Source organism: Calcarisporiella thermophila (genome assembly GCF_041956535.1).
Source record: "Calcarisporiella thermophila strain CBS 279.70 unplaced genomic scaffold VTP21scaffold_6, whole genome shotgun sequence".
Taxonomy (NCBI): domain Eukaryota; kingdom Fungi; phylum Calcarisporiellomycota; class Calcarisporiellomycetes; order Calcarisporiellales; family Calcarisporiellaceae; genus Calcarisporiella; species Calcarisporiella thermophila.
The window spans coordinates 647,538-666,758 of NW_027192196.1; the positions used below are offsets into that span (position 1 = coordinate 647,538).

The 19,221-nt window shown below is 46.4% G+C and overlaps 9 protein-coding genes across 9 annotated transcripts; 4 read left to right on the plus strand and 5 right to left on the minus strand.

Moving 5' to 3' along the window:
* Positions 1-93: 93 nt before the first annotated feature.
* VTP21DRAFT_9988 (uncharacterized protein) lies at positions 94-3,274 on the minus strand (the record flags this gene model as incomplete). The annotated part of the gene is made up of 13 exons (XM_069400994.1): positions 94-415; positions 488-618; positions 680-751; positions 806-962; positions 1,021-1,106; positions 1,177-1,273; positions 1,333-1,489; positions 1,566-1,753; positions 1,823-1,891; positions 1,956-2,106; positions 2,175-2,229; positions 2,297-2,679; positions 2,734-3,274. 13 exons carry the CDS (start codon positions 3,272-3,274, stop codon positions 94-96), a joined length of 2,409 nt encoding a protein of 802 aa, XP_069253714.1.
* Positions 3,275-4,074: 800 nt separating this feature from the next.
* On the minus strand, positions 4,075-4,702 carry VTP21DRAFT_9989 (uncharacterized protein; the record flags this gene model as incomplete). Its single annotated transcript, XM_069400995.1, has 3 exons — positions 4,075-4,236; positions 4,297-4,532; positions 4,612-4,702. 3 exons carry the CDS (start codon positions 4,700-4,702, stop codon positions 4,075-4,077), a joined length of 489 nt encoding a protein of 162 aa, XP_069253715.1.
* Positions 4,703-5,262: 560 nt separating this feature from the next.
* Positions 5,263-6,874, plus strand: VTP21DRAFT_9990 (uncharacterized protein; the record flags this gene model as incomplete). The annotated part of the gene is made up of 7 exons (XM_069400997.1): positions 5,263-5,371; positions 5,443-5,749; positions 5,822-6,057; positions 6,134-6,332; positions 6,406-6,515; positions 6,596-6,665; positions 6,787-6,874. The coding sequence occupies 7 exons, from the start codon at positions 5,263-5,265 to the stop codon at positions 6,872-6,874; spliced, it is 1,119 nt and encodes a 372-aa protein (XP_069253716.1).
* A 188-nt stretch (positions 6,875-7,062) lies between these two features.
* VTP21DRAFT_9991 (uncharacterized protein) lies at positions 7,063-9,562 on the plus strand (the record flags this gene model as incomplete). Its single annotated transcript, XM_069400998.1, has 7 exons — positions 7,063-7,170; positions 7,251-7,292; positions 7,406-7,661; positions 7,752-7,802; positions 7,878-8,889; positions 8,970-9,042; positions 9,392-9,562. 7 exons carry the CDS (start codon positions 7,063-7,065, stop codon positions 9,560-9,562), a joined length of 1,713 nt encoding a protein of 570 aa, XP_069253717.1.
* A 39-nt stretch (positions 9,563-9,601) lies between these two features.
* VTP21DRAFT_9992 (uncharacterized protein) lies at positions 9,602-11,586 on the minus strand (the record flags this gene model as incomplete). The annotated part of the gene is made up of 9 exons (XM_069400999.1): positions 9,602-9,698; positions 9,773-9,818; positions 9,888-9,986; positions 10,054-10,314; positions 10,386-10,406; positions 10,478-10,699; positions 10,772-10,925; positions 11,005-11,217; positions 11,284-11,586. The coding sequence occupies 9 exons, from the start codon at positions 11,584-11,586 to the stop codon at positions 9,602-9,604; spliced, it is 1,416 nt and encodes a 471-aa protein (XP_069253718.1).
* A 676-nt stretch (positions 11,587-12,262) lies between these two features.
* On the minus strand, positions 12,263-13,034 carry VTP21DRAFT_9993 (uncharacterized protein; the record flags this gene model as incomplete). Its single annotated transcript, XM_069401000.1, has 3 exons — positions 12,263-12,349; positions 12,658-12,773; positions 12,878-13,034. The coding sequence occupies 3 exons, from the start codon at positions 13,032-13,034 to the stop codon at positions 12,263-12,265; spliced, it is 360 nt and encodes a 119-aa protein (XP_069253719.1).
* A 107-nt stretch (positions 13,035-13,141) lies between these two features.
* VTP21DRAFT_9994 (uncharacterized protein) lies at positions 13,142-15,216 on the plus strand (the record flags this gene model as incomplete). Its single annotated transcript, XM_069401001.1, has 6 exons — positions 13,142-13,270; positions 13,405-13,507; positions 13,573-13,669; positions 13,751-14,067; positions 14,134-14,187; positions 14,267-15,216. The coding sequence occupies 6 exons, from the start codon at positions 13,142-13,144 to the stop codon at positions 15,214-15,216; spliced, it is 1,650 nt and encodes a 549-aa protein (XP_069253720.1).
* Positions 15,217-15,663: 447 nt separating this feature from the next.
* VTP21DRAFT_9995 (uncharacterized protein) lies at positions 15,664-17,187 on the minus strand (the record flags this gene model as incomplete). Its single annotated transcript, XM_069401002.1, has 3 exons — positions 15,664-15,967; positions 16,040-16,521; positions 16,615-17,187. The coding sequence occupies 3 exons, from the start codon at positions 17,185-17,187 to the stop codon at positions 15,664-15,666; spliced, it is 1,359 nt and encodes a 452-aa protein (XP_069253721.1).
* A 1,068-nt stretch (positions 17,188-18,255) lies between these two features.
* Positions 18,256-19,211, plus strand: VTP21DRAFT_9996 (uncharacterized protein; the record flags this gene model as incomplete). Its single annotated transcript, XM_069401003.1, has 2 exons — positions 18,256-18,476; positions 18,581-19,211. 2 exons carry the CDS (start codon positions 18,256-18,258, stop codon positions 19,209-19,211), a joined length of 852 nt encoding a protein of 283 aa, XP_069253722.1.
* Positions 19,212-19,221: the final 10 nt, after the last annotated feature.

The window sequence follows — 19,221 nt, forward strand, 5'->3', positions numbered from 1 at the left end:
AGCGCAATTTCAATTTTAAACGCGAAAACGCGTCGCAATTGGTCCGACGCGTTTGTGTTTAGGGCAGTTGCGATTTTTACGATCCTTGCCAATTCAAGAGAACATGAACACGTTTTTACCCGCGCACATTCGACGGGCGCGCTGCGTACCCACCACCCGTTCAAGTCGAAGCATGTCGTATTTTGAAAATAGAGCGCTGCAGGTAAAGCTCTCCTCTGAGGGGTTGAGGGTGACGAAGTTGACGATTTCTGAATAGAATTGGGGGTGCTCAGGTAGAGCGTAGAACACTACGTGGTGGACCCCTCGGATGTTGTAGCGACGGAAAAAGTGGAAACGCTCAGTGTAGAGGAGGAAGCTCTTTTGCCCGTGGAAGAATCGGGAACGGGCCCTGGACACGTCTGAATTCGAGCTGTACCTAGAAAAATTGAAACGATAAGTGTTCGCGAAACGCTTCATCGCTTCCCTGCAAATATTTGCTGATATTTACTCGCAAATTGCGGCATAGGAATAGGCATTATCCTCGAAATAGTTACGTAACCGCACATAGTCGAAATAAGAAGGAACAAAAATCATTGTGTGTTTTTGAGCAATGGCAGAGTTTCGAAGCGACGGAAGCACCTGTAGTAAAGGACTATCAGCAATTTGATTCAAGCAAAAGAAAAAGGCACACATAGCAAACCTTTTCGATAAAATGCTTAAACCGAATGTCTGGTTCATCTGCAATGGATGGGCAATCTATTCTTGTGAATATCTGAAGGATGGATTAGTTATTTTTGAATCAGCCGACAAGAAGGAGTTCGGTTACCTGCTGTAATTGAGGAATGACATCGGCAATCGTTCCGGTATATAGTTTTCGTATTTTAAGTTTGCCGGCTACATTCTTGCAGTGCTTATTGAAGAGCGCGTTAATCTCAGGCGCGAGGTAGTCGGAGAAAATTAGGGTTTGCCGCAGGTACTTGGCCCTATAAACGCAGGTTGACGACTATCTTTCTTGTTGCTAGCAATATTTTGGGTACCCACCTTCCATCAAGATACCAGCTCTTAACCCTCGAAAAATCACAGCCATGTGCATCTTTCGGGACCAAATTCAATAATTCGAAAATATGCTAGAGTAATATACGATGGTTATAGTTTCTATCCTGTAGAATAGATTGAGAATTCGCAGCTGGGAGCTACCTCAACATGATCCCAATTCTGCATGAGGAAACTGTCGCATTGGTCAAGGATAACCAATTCTATGGAGGATAGGAAATCAAAATCTCTCTTCTTTTCGCTATATGAAAAGTAGGTTTGTAAACACTCGCGAAGACAAGCAGAAGCAACCCTACTCACCCCTCAGTGCCAATGATGGTGCGTAGACCGAGCGGTGAAGCAATAATCATGTCTGCAGAATAGAATTCAGAATAAAGCTTCATGGTTTTTCGGGTGAATTTGACTCCTATCCGGAAATGATCGTCGATATTTCCAGCAAAGTTGGCAATATAGTCCTCTGCAATAGATTCATAAATATAGATGGGGTGTTACCATCAGGTCTATTTCAGATGGAAAAGAAGCTTAAAATTCACCAGGTTTGTTGGGGTCCATTTTCTCGTCCTCTGGGTCGATTCCATACTCGTTGAAGAATCGACTTTTTTGTTCTTGTTGTTCACTTCCCGATAGGGCTATTAAGGTTTTCATTAACTCAACAGCAGCGTTACGGAACGGCAGTAGGATGAGAACTTTGGGCCGTGTGAAACCTTGGTCGCGTACTTCTCTATGAATCAATCAAAATTATGAGTGGGGATAACTACGATGATATGCGCCATCTAATAAGAAAACATACTCTATGTCTTTATCTTCAGCTTGAGCACGAGCGATACGCTGGTTGTTTTTTAATACGCGGTCACGTGTTCTACGCAAAAATGATGTTGATATGAAGGAAAAACAAAGCAATATGAAACGTCACTGGGCCTTACTTGAATATATGATTCACAGCATGAAGTGCATAAATATTTCTAAGTGCAGAAGCCATCTTATGTGTTCGGTTAGAATAAATAATGTCTCGGTATTGGTTGATATGCTGGAAGAGTTCATTTTGAAGTGGCGTGAAGAAATTAGAGGCAGAGTCTACTTGGAAGCGGTTATCATATTGTATGAAGTATGAAAAAAAGGCATGCGTGAGTCAACGAGATTACCTTGCACCAGATCTGCATTTGCCTTTTTCCAAGATTCCTGTAAACGCTTCTTTATCTTTGGTATGCAAATATCGATTGAGCAAAAATAACATACTGGAGAGTAGAGGCAAAGCCATAGTCACCTTCAAAGAGTCCAAGTTTCCCTTCGCTGGCTTCTCAAAATCACATTCTTCACGGGTATTTGCAATCACCTGTTCAAGCACAGGATGGTTTTCCTTAGCTGACGTTTTCCATTGCTTATCCTCCACCATCTGAATTCCTTGGTTCAAAAACTCCATATTCTCATCGCCGAAATGGCGGTAATATTCATCTTCTAGATCTGCTTTTTCGTCGTCATCCTCCTCCTCCTCGCTCTTTTCGTCATATTCGATCTGTTCCTGCTTTTCCTCTTCCGAGTGATCTGCGATTTGATCCTCATCTTCCTCCCCATCCCCCTCCGGCAACTCATCAGATTGTATATCTTCCAGCTCGTCTTCACCGATATCCTCCCCGTTGTATTCTGGTTCTAAGAGAATTGTGAGATTACTGGGAATGCATGTGATGAGCAGCTTAAATTTACCTTCTATCTCTTCTTCAACCTCTTCTCCCTCCTCCTCATAATCTTCCATTCCTTCCTCTTCCAGTCTTCGCCGCTTATAAAACTCTTTATGTTTTGAATTTCGTTGTAGCATGCCCACCAGCTTTGAATAAGCTGACGGCTTTTCATACGGATCTTCCTCGGAGTCACCCTCTTCCTCCTCCTCAATATTGGATACTCCCCTCTTGCGCTCTAGGTCTAGTTCAGATTCATCGACTTTTCGTCGGAATTTCTCTACTTTGCTTGAAAGCCCATCCCCATCCTCGTCGTCATCCAGGTCACGGGGATTTAGCTCTCCATACTCGTAGAGCATCTCTTTTTGCTTACGGGATAGGCGCCCATATTTGATAACCTCGTCGGAGGACCGCCTTGTGCTCTTGGAATGCTTCGATTTTGTGCGTGCGCTCTTTGGTTTGGGCATGTTGAGGGTCAAAATTAGTACTGAGTAGAACTTAATGAAGTTATTGAAGCAGTCACAAATAAACATTACCGTGACTTCACTAGTAATGGCGCTAGCATTCATGGAATCTCTAGTGAGTATGGGACATAGCCATTATTACAAGCTATTAGATATGAATGGTATAAATCCACCGTCGTGAGCTGTTAGAAGAATATTATGAGTGAAAAAGCTTTTCTGTACGAAATACACCATGAAACTTTGAAACATATTCATTATTTTGGCCTTGATTTTTAGTAATTTGCTTCAGACTAATACCTGAAAAGAGCGATATAGTATGTTTTTCGCTATTCTCAAGGCATCGTTTATAATTAGATTATTTTGTTTTTCAACAGCACTAATTACGAGTTAGATCTATCGAGCACGCCATTCTATCGTATTAATGAACACTAAGCAGCAACTTTACCTTCTTATAGTCTATTCGGCCACGATTACTTATTTATATACTTGTTCGATGATGAATATCGCGGGATTAAAGTACAGTATTCATACATCCAAATGCGCCATTCTTTTGCTACCAGCAGAAGTCAGTCGATGCTGCTCAGCTGTCTTTTCTTGGTCGCCACTGTATGCTAGTAATATTGATGGCCCACAATACTCTGGGCTCTTTCTCGTGCTTTCCTTTCAATCAACAAGCATTACTCTCCATCCTATTGAGTTTTTCGGGATCCACTCAAATCTATGTTCGTTTATCTTCGGCAGATACGGGATGTTGTCTGAGAATAAAGTGCTGTCTGATTTTATTGCATCTCTTTCAAGTATACAGAATAAATCCATCAGGCTAAATACGCAATAGTACTAATTTTATTTTATTGAAAAAACTGCTTTTTTAAACAATGAAAAGAGGTCATAAATCGAGCCTTAATTTAGAGCTCGCCGCAGTTTGTAATTTCGATTTTCTTCGAGGTCTTGCCAGAGCTGCTGCCAAGTTTCTCAATCGCCTTCACGACATCCATGCCTTGGACAACCTCGCCGAAAACGACGTGCTTGCCATCCAACCAGGAAGTCTTGACGGTTGTGATGAAGAACTATCAAAATGAAGAGGTTTAGTATGCTTGTAGATAGAACGTTCATTGTGCATATTTTACCTGGCTGCCGTTAGTGTTGGGGCCAGCGTTTGCCATGGAGAGCAAGCCGGGGCGGTCGTGCTTCTTCACGAAGTTCTCATCCGCAAACTTCTCACCGTAGATGGACTTACCACCAGTGCCATTACCTCTGGTGAAGTCACCACCCTGAAGCATAAACTCGGGGATGACACGGTGGAAAACGCTGCCCTTGTAACCAAAACCATTCTGACCAGTGCACAACTCACGGAAGTTGCGGGCTGGAACACACGAAAAAAAAAAATATCATTTAGTAAATGTAAACAACCCAACAAAAACACGAAAAACTAAGGAAATTACCAGTCTTGGGCACGACATCATCATAGAGCTTGAAGACAATGCGGCCGAGGGGAGAGCCGTTGGCAGAAACTTCGAAGAAAACTTGGGACATGACGAAAATGTTTGTGATTTTTAAAAAAAGGGAATTGCTTCGAGGGAAAAAAAAATCGAAAAGCCTCTTTTATAGGCCCAACGCGTTTGCAAGAAATTTAAGACAGGGGTGTGAGAAGGAGCAAGAAGAATTCAACCTAGTCTGGGCCCCATTCCAGTTTGAGCACCTATCCCCGCCTTGGTTTCCTAAATTAATAGGTCAGAAGCAACAAAATAAAGCTATATTGTTTGCTTGTCGATTTTCCCCCCTCTGTCGTTATCGCCATCGCCAGATGCATCCATATTAATGTGCTTCACCAGCATATTAATGAGAGCGCGCTTTAGGAGCTTAGGCTTTTTTTTTATCCATATCAGCGGCAGCGCCAATGCGCTTATTCTCATGCGCACCGCCTCTCTACACAACTTAAGAGCAGTCACATATAATTGATTTTTTTCACGCGTGTTGTCGAGCAGGACTCGAAAAGCCTATTTTGGTGTTAAGCTCTCCATTTTGCCCCCCCGTTTGGGCCTCCTTGCGCCGTCACATATCCTATCTTGCCTCCAAAGTGATAGAATTCCGCCATGTATTATCCCCCCATTCTGCGAAAATATGAACGCTTCATGGTCAAGAATTCCTCCGCCATCAAGGGCGTCGAGGATACATTACGGTCCTTGAGCTATATACTTCCTGGTAATAGCAGTGAAGGGAAATTCGCGTGATTCACCATGGCCTTTTTAACCTAATTTCCTGATTTCCACTAGGCCGTTTCGAAGATTCTGAATATGTGTCTCAGGCTCTGGCCTCCACGCTCAACATAATAGGCATGTACCATGATGCAATATTGACAAAGGCCGTGATACGCGCCGCCCTGTCTAGTGGAGCGACGCCACCGACCCCTTCGCCGTTTAACCGGTACACGCGCTTCTGGCTCAGATCGCCACTCTACTACCGAATCGCTCTAATTTTGACGGTTGTGCAGACTTTAGAAGTATGGATAGAAATTGCCGTGATGAAGAAGTACGGCGAGAAGGGAAAATGGCGGGCGGTGACCTTGATTGAAATTATAAAGTAGAGCTCCTCCCCTCTCGAGTTTATATGTAGTCACCTCGGCCATTGATTACTAACTTTCTCATTCCACAGGGTTGCATGTCGCCTCATGCTTTTCAGGCTCTCCTCCTATCGCATGCTACTCTTCCAAGCGTTCCCCGAGAGAGAAGTGGAACCAGGAGAATTACTACCCCCCGATATAGACGACGAAGATCCGATCCCTTCACTCGAAAGAGAGAAAGAGACTCCTGCGTACAATTTGGTGCGTCCACTGTATGGCGTTGGCCGAATGGCCGACTATATTCATATCTTGCGGCCACTGATTTATGGTAGGTGTCTTCTATACGCTGCTTATTCAAAGTGAGCGGGTGGGTGAAGTAAGCATTTCTCTTGCACATTCTAAAGTGATTTCATTACGAAAATACGGACGCGAATCATGGCGGCCCTGGACGGCATCACTCCTAGTTGAGCTGCTATCCCGAGGTCTTTCGGAGTGGTATTTGGCTTCTCGGGGGAAGTATTTGCTGGAGCGGCAAGAAAACAGCCGGCGGTGGTATTTGCTGCTCTACTACCTGCTACGTCCGCCGTTCTACCAATACACAAAGTAAGCCGATTTTCCTCCCCCCTCTCCCCCTCTATGCTTGCGTATTAATCTGCCGTATGGGATGGGCACACAGGGAATATCTTGCTACATTCTGCCAGTATGGAGATAAAAAGCCGTTCCTCTCGGTCATTGCGGGCATCATAGGCGATTACCAGCCCCTTTGGGAATCATTTTATTTTTACAGTGAGTCCACTCTAGAATCGCGTGGGATTGATTTTCAGGGGCGCGTACTAACCTCTTTTTTGCAGCCTCCGGTTCTTAAGCGCGGGCCCACCGGTCACTAGGAATGCATGGGATATTCGGTGCCTATGACCTGTATTACATAGTCACGGGGTAATTAGAGCAGGCCGCGTGCGGAAAATCAATTCAAGTTCCTTTGCTCCCGGCTATTTTAATGGACACCAATAAACCTTTGACTGCACGCCCGGTGATGACACATTGGAATTATAAATAGTGTTCAGTCTTGGAAAAAATATCGTTCGATGCGTGCATACAAGGGGAGCCAAGTTAATTTCATTGGAACTCCGCCCAACCGGATCTGATAGTTCGACCTTTATCGAACGATATTGTGAAGCTTCTTTTATATTGACTTGGGAGAGGGAACAAAGTTGAGCACAAGCATTCCGACCTTCCCCCCTATCTCGATACCCCTTTCCCCCAAGCCCCTTCACACCTCTCAACATCATTTCTTATCATCCATTGTTATTCATTGTTGCACTTCACCTAATTTATGGCAAAATCCTTCCTCCAATGCGACTCCGATTTGGAGGCGCCAAAAGTCTCAGTGACACCTCTTCCTAAGCGGCAGCTCTTTGTGCTGTGCTGCGTCCGATTCACGGTAAAGGCTCGCGCCTTAATTGGGAAATGTCTACAAAGTGCTTGGTAGCATTCATACTGACTTGGGAATCTTTTTTGCAGGAGCCAGTCAATTACACAATAATCTTCCCGTTCATTTACTACGTGAGTATCTGAAGCGAACAAAGGGATAGCTGCCCTGCGGCTATTCGAGTTAGAGTCGGGGGCATTTATTTCTGACTTATGCTATTTTCCTCATCCCCCCCCTCCTATCATAGATGGTGAAAGACTTTAACATCACCCATGACCCCGGTGCTATTGGATACTACGTTGGCTATATTGCGAGCTCATTTGCCGTGGCTCAGTTCCTGACAGGCCTGCCGTGGGGCTACCTCTCTGATCGAATAGGCCGCAAACCGGTCATCCTCATGGGTATTTGTGGCGTAACGATTTCTTCGTTTCTATTCGGACTGAGCAAAACGTATTTGATGGCGATCGTATCTCGGGCGCTTTGGGGGGTACTGAATGGAAACAGTAAGTAGACTCTCTCCAATTTGATTTTACTTTGGAAACGACATCGCAGATCCCTAGATCACTCACGATTTGGCTCCTTTTTTATCCTAGTTGGAGTCATTAAAAGCATGCTCGCCGAAATTACGGACGAGACCAATCAAGGTATACACGATCTTTTGTGATTAAATCAGATCCTCCAAAGAGGAGCGAATATTCATATTTTGTCGACCTCTTTAGCAAAAGCATTTTCTCTGCTCGAATTCATATGGGGCCTGGGCACCATTGTCGGAGCTGCCCTAGGAGGGTTTCTTGCCAACCCCGCCAAGCAATACCCCAGCCTCTTTGGACATTGGCCGTTCTTTCATGACTATCCATACTTTTTGCCCTGCTTCGTCGGCTCCTGTTTCAGCTTCTGTGGGCTTGTGTTCGGGGCCTTATTCCTGGAGGAAACGCTTGCTTCAAAGAGGCCCTCCAAACAAGGGCTTGAGCATCGACCATTGTTAGCTCAAGAAACCTCCAGCCACGACATTCAGGACTATGGGGCCACCGACATGGAGCGCAAGCCTTCTGATTCTACCCTAAGAGAAGACGAGTTTTCCGCAGGGGATCCTTCGCGCCGCAACTCAACGCCCTCTCTCTCTTCGACCAGAAGCACCGCCCCCTCTCTCCCCGAGAGCACAGGCGGCTCCTCCAACTATTCCGGGTCCACGACGCTATCCCGTGTCTCCGAACCGGATAAAGGCGATCCCCCCTCGCCCACCTCCATCCGCTCTGCTTTGACGCCGGCCATTCTTCTCGCCGTTTGCTCGTACTGCCTCCTCAGTCTTCAGTCAGTGATGTGGGATGAGCTTTACAATTTATGGGCGGCAACGCCCATCGCTGACGGAGGCCTCTCCCTCGTCTCCTATCAGATTGGGATTTCCCTCGCGGCTGCGGGCGTGTTCACCCTGCTGGTCCAAATTTTCGTGTATCCTTGGCTGCAACGCCGGTATAGCACCCTCGGTTGCTATCGGGCTGCGCTTCTTCTTTACGTGCCGCTCTTCCTCCTTCAACCTTTTCTCGGCGATTTGGCCGCCGTAGCGGAGCGGGCCCATCCTGAACAGCGCTCTATTTTGTGGGGCGTGGTGTGGTGTGGACTTGCGCTCTGCCTACTAAGCAAGATACTGTGTGGGCCAATTGCCTACACGAGCAGCGCATTGATTATCAATCGAGCCGCGCCCCGTGCTTCCAATCTTGGAACCGTCAATGGGTAAATGGGTGGCTGAGATTGGGCCGATGAGGACGACACTAACTTGTTTTTTTTTTCTTATTTCCTGCCGATCACGTCAGTTTCTCGCAGTGCATGATCTCGCTCGTGCGTGCATTTGCCCCCTCCCTGGGGGGCGCTCTCTACAGCTTCTCTGTACAATCCACCTTTTCATTTCCACTCGATCATCATTTTGCATGGATATGTTTGGCCTTGATTGCCTTCTGCGCGTACGCGGAGTCTTTCTGGCTCCCCGATGCCTAAAAATGTACTATTGTTTCATTGCTTTGATGTCTTCTTTATTGCCCTAGTTGTTTTGTTCTAATCCCTATAATGCTAAAGCAGGTGATGCTGGATGTTTTGTTTGACCTTAGAAGTTTGTGTTTTTTTTTCTGTATATACAATTGATTTTTTTTTAATAATAGACGGGCTCCTTGTTTGCCCCTTATCCAGCATTATATATTATTAGATAGTTGAATTCTTTTTCTTCTCTGCGTTCTATTAGATGAGTGCGGTTTTTCTTTCAAAAGAGAAGCATAATCGAACTGATACACAAAAGCAATTAAATAGAATTAAGAATAAATACAGTTTATCTCTATCACTCTCGACCCGATATCGGAAGGAATTGAGACCTCCAGATGGGGAGCCCTGGCCAGAGTCCTGGCCATCCCTGTGACACGATCCAAAAGCCAAGCCGTGCTTCTCTCCCCTCCCTCTAAACCGCCTTGAGGAGTTGGGGTGAAATAATGAAGCGCAGCCACAAAGCCATGGCCGCCGAGACAAGGGTCACCATACCGGAAAACATTTGGACGCTATTTCAAAACCACAGCCAAAGTGAGTCCATAATCCTTCCTTCGGCTCTCCAAGCAATGCTTTTCCAACTTACCCCAAGTAGGAGATGTTCGGCTGCGTCGAGTCGAGAATGGCGCCACCTACACGAAAGATACAAAAAGAGGTGAGTTAAGGGAGCCGGTGGACGCATGGGGAGCCATACAACTTACAGAGTGGAGTCCCAAACAAATTCCCAAAGAAATTGGTAGCGTATGTGAGGCCCATAGCCGGCCCCAGCCTCTCAGGATCGGCAACGCCTGCAACCACCACTAGGCACCGAGGATGAACCGTTAGCAAACACCTGGTCAACTCAAACAGGATTGAAAAAAGGATTACCTGGGAAAAGGCTAATAAAGCCGCCTCCCATAATGCCGTAAAGTATCGCAAAGAACATCAAAATCCCGTAGCTCGTTGAGAAGGTCCAGATAACGAGAATAGAGACTGCAGCAAGGAAGGTCGACAAGAAAAGCGTGTTGATGTACCCAATATAGTCCGCGCCAATACCAAGGAGGACACGACCAAAGGCGTTGACTCCCGCCATGATTCCCACCACCAAGGCGCCCGTGGATCGATCGAGTCCAATGAACTCGGCATAAGCTAGAGATGCGAGTGGATTAGAAAATAAGAAGACGCTGCAAATAGGAGCCACATCAAGGCCACACGAATACCTGGCATCAGATAGAATGGAACTATCGAATTCAAGAATGGGTCAGAGTTTAGTACTAAGACTTTTTTTTTACATAGACCATCCATCGCTTACCGATATATCCAAATACGATAAAGGTTCCGTATAAGAAGAGGGCAATGAACTTGGTTTCCCGGAAGAGTGACCGATCCCAAAGCTTCCTCCCCTTCAAACTGCTAAGAGGCTTTGTGAGGGAGGAAGATATGACAAAAGCGACAAATGACATGATGGCCACAATTCGGAGCGACCATCGAAAGTCATATCGATCAATCAGATACTGGGTCATTGGTGATAGAGCTATGAGATGGAGTAAGTTAGTAAAGTGGAAGCCCGGCTACATCCCTCCATGGTACCAAGGATTTCAGTTACCTAGGCCACCAATGCCACTGCCGGCAGCGCCTATCCCCATGGCCAACCCCCGGTTCTTGACGAAGTATTGGGGCAGGATTCCGATGATCGGATAAAACAGCAAGCCCGAACCCACACCGTACATGATGCCGAGCGTGAAATAGAGCTGCCATTGCTGCATAAGAGAAATCAATGGATGCACTCGGTTAATTAACAGGGATGTACATCGAAAGTGAAAGCAAAAGGCTACTAACCTCGGTGACAAAGCTTGCCAGAAGTAATCCAAGAGGCATCAAACATGCTCCGACGAACATGCAACCCTGGGGACCAAGTATATGCATGAGATAAGGAGTAAAAGGGCCAACTCCAAACATAAAAGCCTGACCCATTGTTCCAACAAAGGACATACGCAATCTCGTGTACATTCCTGGCCAGATATCATTAAGAAAGAGTTGCTGGTAGATTCCCTAAGTTCGACATCATTAGTTTCGAAACGCATTTCTCGATCCGGGAATTCAGCTGTCGGAACTCACATAGGTGTAATTGTAGCCAAATATGTGGAAGCATATCAAGAAATACGCCAAAACTATGAAATATCGGCGACTACGCTGCCAGAGCGAATGCGAGGAGACAACCTCAGGTTCCTCCTTCTCCATCCCCCCATCGGGCTTCTCTTGCGATGAAACGGTGATGGTGGTGGAGGGGGGAAGGCCAACACCCGATGCTATTTCAGAAATCCCCGAGAATTCGATCTCGTCCTGGCCTGGGCTTCCGGATTCCAATCCAAACATCGCCTTCTCGGGATCCGCTGCGGTCATTTCTTTGGAGTTGGTCATTGTGGCACCACGAATTTCAAGAAGCGAAATGGGGATTCACGCAGGCGCCCTCCGTTTAAATAGCAGCTTCTCTTGGAGTGGGCAGAGGGAGGGGGTGGGAGGAAGCAGGCCACAGTTAGGGTTTGAGTGTTTTAATACGCAAAAAGGTTCATCCAAAATTTTCTAACGGCCGTCCAAGTGGTACAGAGTCAAAATCCCGAAGGCCCTTATTGTCGTGCCGATGGTCCCCTGCCCGCTCTCCTCCAAGTAGAGCAATATGAAAGCAGAGGGCCGTGTTGGCCGTGTGGGCTGATCCGCCGGAATCCCCTCTGCCCAGCCTGTTCAGTTTCGGACAGAATCCATGGCCGAGCATTGGCTCTGGCGGAATCAGGCATTGTTGGGATCACACCGCGGAAGCTTTTGTGTTAATTCGGCTGACAGCAGGGCTCTGGAGTTTGCTCAGGGCCACAGAATCCTCTTGGGGTGGCAACACGATTTGCAGCCTTGAACCTGAATGCCGGAAAAACAAAACAAAGGCAAGTCTCCATCGCATGGCTCTTTGTTTTCCCCCAACTGCGCGCCTTGACGCAGCACGTAGTGTGTAGAATATAAGCCATCAACATTAAACCATTTAATCTCGTGCTCAGCCTCGCTTTATTGAAGGCTGCTTCCGGCCGGCTAAATACTAGGAGGACCCTTAGCTGAACAGAGCGGGCACAATTGGCCTGCCGGGCTTGGAATCATTACGGCGTGGTGGATCACCCAGCTGGTGTCCACAACAGAACTACAGGCACCCAAAGAAAAGGAAACCACAGTATATATATAGCTGGCGCTAGCCATGGTACAAACACTTCAATACGACTTGGATAGCTCGACACAGCCACCCGAGGAGGAGATGAAGCGTACCAAGACGCTCGATATTTTACTTCCGCTAGGCGGCTTTCATCTGAAAGTCGTGGGCATCCAAGGGTCCGTCACGGTCGAGCTAGACTGCATTTATATCGCAGAGTATACAAAATGATTCAACAAATCTTGCTCCTATCCAATCATCGTAGGGATTTGTGAGTAATAATAATTTACTTAAACCCTTACTCCCCCTTTCTCTCCTGATATGCTAAGGTAGGATGAGTTGGCTATAGTGCCCAGGTACAGTAGCCTTCCCACGGATAAAACGGAGATACTTACTGTATCCTGGATGCGGACATACCCTTGCAAAACATATCGGAGCAGGCCCGAAGTTTAATATTATGCGAAATCCCAATTACATATTGAATAAAGTGCATGTATTCCTACAAAGGATCCATATAACTACATTGGCGATGGGCCCCGTACGGGTTCAGGCCCTCAATGGGAATGAATCTCTGGCTCAATGGTGAATTGGCATGGAACGCTTTCAGGAACTTTTGGCATTCCAGCAGTTCTATCGAGAATTTTTGTTTTGTGTAATATCCTAAGCAATAAGGTTGCATTCATTATTGGTTTTCCTTATTTATTCTTTCGAAACAAGAGCTTATATTTTGTTTTTTGGCTCCACACTCCTTTTTTTCGGTAACCGACAAAACTGTGAACATTAATTATGGTAGCGGACGGTCCAGATCTCGAGACAGCTACCGTGGTTGATCCCAACGAAAAGAGCAAACATGCTGTGGCCGAAGCCAATGCTAAAAATCGCTATCGGCGAACATTACATTCAAGACATCTCCAGGTAATTTGAACCTGTCGACTCGATTTCTCTTGTTTTTCGTCATGTGCAAATATGAGTCATTCAGTTGCATTGGAGTATTTCCAACCTGCTCTCCTTTGAAACTTCAATTGAAAAGTTTACTCTGTGTGCAATAGATGATTTCAATAGGAGGTGCAATAGGCCAAGGCCTCTTTCTCTCCTCAGGCGCTACCGTCGCATTAGCCGGACCGGCGGGTGCCCTTATAGCCTACTTTATAGGTTAGACAGGCTAGCTGTCTCGGGGAGAGTAAACACATAATTGACTTTTTTTTTATACTTTCTAGTTGGCACGTTCGTCTATTTTGTTACCATGGCTCTTGGTGAACTTGCAACCTATATACCAGCCCATGGTGCATTCACAACCTATTGTTCTCGCTTCATGTAGGTTTTACCCTGTCCCCTAATTCTCTATCTGTTCACCTTTTTCCAACATGGAGCCCTCTTTGTCTATTTTGTTGCTAGCGATCGCTCGTTTGGAGCTGCTATCGGCTGGAACTACTGGGTCGTTTGGTCTACGGTGCTCGCCATCGAACTCACCGCGGTGCCCATCATCATGTCCTTCTGGACCAACGTTTTACCCAGTTGGGCCTGGTCTGCTATCTCCCTCGTCATCATCTTCACTCTAAATATTTTTGGCGCCCGTATCTATGGCGAAGCCGAGTACATATTCTCGCTTGTCAAAATTTTGACATGCGTGGTGTTTGTGATTATTGGAATCTTCACGGACGCAGGCGTTTTGGGAGGCGAAGTGGTGGGTTTTAAGAATTGGGTCAATCCTGGTATGCCGTAGACGACCTTTCATGTAGGGAAAGCGGGGAAGACTGAAGATGGGTTTATTTATATAGGCGCATTCGGACCCGGAAATCCAGTCCTCGGAATTATCAATGTGTTGGTCATCGGTAAGTCCATGCGGGCGTGTTCTGTGCATATCACCCTTTTTAATTCTAATCTCTCTTTCTACCTTTATCCTTACATTAGCTGCGCTCACCATGCAAGGAAGCGAGATTGTCGGAGTGACCGCCGCCGAATCGCGCAATCCCCGCAGGGATGTTCCACTTGCGGTCAAGCAAGTGTTCTATCGCATCGTCGTCTTCTATATGCTTTGCATTTTCATCATTGGTCTTTTGATTCCTTACGACGATCCGCGTCTTCTCGACAAAACGGGTCACAGGCGCGACGCCACCGTGTCACCCTTCACCCTCGTTTTCGTCAAGGCAGGTGTGAGTGGGATCCCGTCCGTGGTGAATGCGGTCATTTTGATCACCATTTTCTCGTGCGGCAACTCGTGTCTCTATGTTGCCGCACGCACCCTTACTGCTCTCTCCAAAGAGGGCCTCGCTCCTCAGTGGTGTGGGCGAATCGATAAGCGAGGAGTACCGGTCGTTGCGCTGTGCTGTACCACCTTGTTCGGGTTCCTTGCCTTCCTCACCTCTTTCCTCCCCGCCCAGATCGTGTTCACCTTCCTCATGAACACAGCGGGACTGGCGGGCTTTTTCCCATGGATTGGAATCACGTGGGCGCACTACCGATTCCGCCGTGCCTTCAAGCGGCAGGGGCGCAGTCTGGACGAGCTGCCATTCCGAGCCCCCCTGTTTCCGTTTGGCACCCTGTATGCGCTGATCTTGTGCGTGTTGATCGTGGTGGGCCAGGGCTACTCTGCCTTTGTGCCCCCCATTGAGCCCATGACCTTCTTCATGCATTATACCGGCCCCATTTTCGTCCTGCTATTGTGGGGGGTGTGCAAGTTGGTGGTGCGAAGTCGCATCATCCCTCTTGAGGAGGTGGATCTGGATGCAGGGAAGCGCGAGCTGGAGATGGACCATGACTTACAGGCGGAGGAGCAGCAGTATAAAATGGATATGGCGAAGGAGAAGGCGGAGAGCAAGTGGAAGAGAATACGGAGGAATCTTGCCAGAATTCTTTTCTAAAATGTATTCTTGTTCTATTTATATCTATTTATATCTATATCTATGTTATATCTATAATTTAGACACTATAGAGAACAATAAACCTGGATATCCCTCTGGTAGAGGCCAGAAGAGACAGTAGCTATTGATATGGATTTTCTCTTCCAACCAATCTCCTCTCCCAATTGGCAGTGTCTTTCAATCGACTACCCTCCATTGACGAATATATCCCCCTACCGACTCCTCCTCTCTCATAGGGAGCATTGGGATGTAGCACGCCGCGAGGAGTGTAGATTTAGACGCCCTGCGTGCTCCAATAAACACTTTCTACTGCATTTGGCGAGCTTCGTTTTTAGCTCACAAAGAAATGGGCTAGAGTGGGTAGACATCACCTGCCCAGTCTCACCCTATACGCATGTTTAGAGTCGAATAGGATAAGGATATATGGATAGCAAAACTATGGAGCGCCTAGCCCTTGTTCAGCTCTTCTCTCCTGGCCATCTCCAGTTCGCTCAATTGCTTGCGTTCATCGGTGCCCGCATTGACACGCGACGCATTCAACTTCAAGCCTCCATTCCCTGCGGGCCTTCGCCAAAGCCATGTCCGATACTTCTCCAGTATGTCTGCATCACCCTCAAGTATACCTCGTACCTTTTCCCCTAGTATTGGCAAAAACTTCATCCCATGGCCGCTATCTCCAGCAACCACAAACACACCCGGAAGCTGGGGGTGGTGGTCTACAATGAAATTTCCATCAAAGGAGTCGCAGTACCTATTCATTGAAATTCACACAATTCAGGGACCTGAGTTTTGGGGGGCTAAATTGGCTCATCCTGGTCCATACCAGCACAATTTCGCCTTGGTTATTTCCAGTTCTGCCAGTTCAGGTAGGAAGCTGCGTAGGAAATCACGGGCTCTAGCTAGGGCTTCGCTGGGAATCGTGTCAGCAGGATGATCGATAGAAGTACGAGGAATGGATACACACTCGTTGTCTTGAGTAGTTATGGTATAGGCATAGCCATCCGAGTGAATAGCAATCTTGAGATCGCCATTAGATTTGGCGGGGAAACCATAGAATCCTAAAAGACAGAAAAATGTGAGCTTCACGGACAAAAATGGGCCCATTCTGTGGAATATTCCACTCGACCTGTTTTGGAGACTTCTCCAGACCAAGTGGGGAATACATTGGATTGGTATTTCGGACGGAGTGATTCGGGCAATTGAAGGTGAATGACGGGATGCCCGGTTGCTGCAATCATGTCCTTCATTCCGGGGACTAAAGAGGTCGTCCAGCTCCCAATCGCCATGATAATCTTTGGCGTTAATCTGTTAGCTTTAACATGCACTCGTAATTTTGTAGAGATAGCCTACCTCCTCCCCGTGGTGTTCTTCCCCGCTCTGTGTCATAATCCCACATACTCTTCCCTCGCTCCAAATAAATTCCTTAAACTCCCCCGCGGTTCCTGTAATATACTTAACCCCTTGCTCCTGACATAGGTCTGCTGTCAACTGAATCGCGCGTGATGCAAAACACCACCCACCTTCTCTATTGAGATAGCCCGTATTCCATTGCCGATCGAACTGCGGGAATTCTTTTCTAATTTCATCCCCATTCATCGCTCGCAGCCCCTCCGGCCGTGAGTTTCCGAGATTAGCAAAACTAAGGCGTTCGTACGCGGTCCACGTGTCTCGGCACAAGAAGAGAACTCCGGACTCGGTGTAGACATTGTCACCATACCGTCGCAAAGCCTCTTTGCTCCACATTCGCCAGAGCGGCAATGCTTCCAAGGCAAGATTCTGGTAGAGAATGTGGTCACCATAATCGGCGCGAATGGCTTTAGTTGTGTCGTTGGAGGCAGCGTCGCGTGATGGAATGGAATCTCGGTCAAAGACGATTACCAGTCGATTAGGATCCTTGGAGAGCGCAAGTGCGACAGAGAGGCCAAAACAACCGCCACCGACAATAAGAGTGCGCTTTGGGTGGGTGGACATCTGAGAGCAGATAAAAATATAATCAATGTAGATTAGAAAGAAGAACAGAGAAGAAATTCCCCTAAGTAATACCAAGGGCTCGAATATATTACGATGAAAGTTAGCAAAGTTCGGCTAAGCTTAATTGGGTTCTCCTGCAGGAAATCGCCTCCAATACTGGCATAGAATATTAAGAAATACAGCCAAGGGGAAATAAAAAGGGGGTGGGGACAGGAGGGAGGGTTTGAGGCATATCCTAGTGATGGTATCTCTTATCCTAATATATACTTGTCAAAGCTACCTATAAATATGAATCAGCAAATAAGACCGATTTTTAATTTCATTGCAATTCTATAAGGCGGTGGCAAAACAGATAACGATGGCGACTATTAAAGGGATATGCCTGCATTCCATTATGATTTGCAAGCTGTTCTGGGTCTTTATCCTCCTTTCAAAATACCAGGGCTATAAAGCTACTACTCAAAGAGGCCTCTACTGTTCGCACAGAGCCGATTAATATGCAGAATAACTGTCCAATACTATCAATAGCTCCACCACACCCCATCACCCGCATCTTTGAGGCCTAGTTGAATAGTTTAATTTTTGGAATAAAACATCTGTGGAAGTGCATTAAGGTGATAGTTGGAGGCTGATAAGGCTGCTGTGAATTGGCGTGCTAGTGTATTACATGGATGGTTTCGAGTAGGTTTGGGCTTGGGTAATAGAAATTACCCAAGCTCAAAGCCTACTCGAATTGTTTTCAGGAGGGCCAATTTGATTTCAAATACAATGAATGTGGTACGTCACCCTTTCATCGATGTTGTCCAGATTGCCGAAAAGATATTTGCTTTGAATTGCTAGAGCGAACCAGCGCAGAGCTCGAGAGACAATTATGAAGCGAGTTTTTACAGCCGATAAAAACTTTAAAAAAAGGGAGTTGCAGTAGCCAAAGAGTGCAAGCATCGGTGGAAAATTACCATCAGACCTATTAAGGTGATTAATAATGATGACGTGGGCACCGCCAAGCTTCTCAATTGAACAAAATTGACTATAACCGATATTCTCTTATTCTTTATCGATAAAAATAGCATGAATGAGCCCGAGAGCAGCCTTCATATGAATTTGTCCTCAGAAGTCAAAGATACGGCTCGGCAGGGGAAGCGAAGTCGAATCAGCCGAGCGTGTGATGCTTGCCGACGCAGAAAGATCCGATGCAATGGTGGCAATGAAAAAAAATGCTCCAACTGCCACCTCTACGGACTCGAGTGTGTGTTCACTCCAACGACTAAGAGGCGAAATCCATCGAAGGGGTATGTAAATTGAAACCATCTCTATAATGTCGTTCTTCTATCATTCATCCCTTTGAATTACACACGTGCCTTCTAATGCTCTCTTAATATCATCCCTTATGCAGACATCTTGATGCTCTGGAAGATAGAATTAAACGAATGGAGAGTATCCTCACAAAGCAACAAGGGAACACGACCAGTATGATCTCCGGCGATAAGAATACAGCAGTTTCTCTGAGAGAGGTGCAAAAGCTCAAGCAAGATCTAGCAAACTATTTGCATCAAACATCAATGGAATCCAACGATACATCAGCACTTAATCGAACCTCAACCGGAATCAGTCCTCTCTCTTCCCCTGCAGATCTTTCACTATCCTTGCAACCACACTCCCCACATTTGGTCCCCACTCCAGAATCTCCGGTAGCGAAGTGGCCAAAGGATTCACCTAATGACTGGAATGAGGAAGAAGAAGAGGATCTCACATACCAGCTCGAGGATATTTCGCTTGAGGACGAAAATACCATCCGTTATATCAATGATACTCATGGAGACTTTTTCGCCAAGTTTTTAGAAAATCTTAGTCAAAATGACTTGGCCCAGCTTCCCTTCCCAACGCGGCACGGTCGACGAGTATTTGCGCGGAGATTGGATGGAAATGATTTCTTGCTTCTTGAGGAGTCTAATGATGTGGATGTAGATAAATATCGTAATGAGTTACCCCCGAAAGATATTGCTGATTTCTTGGTGGACGCGTAAGTGCTGCTTG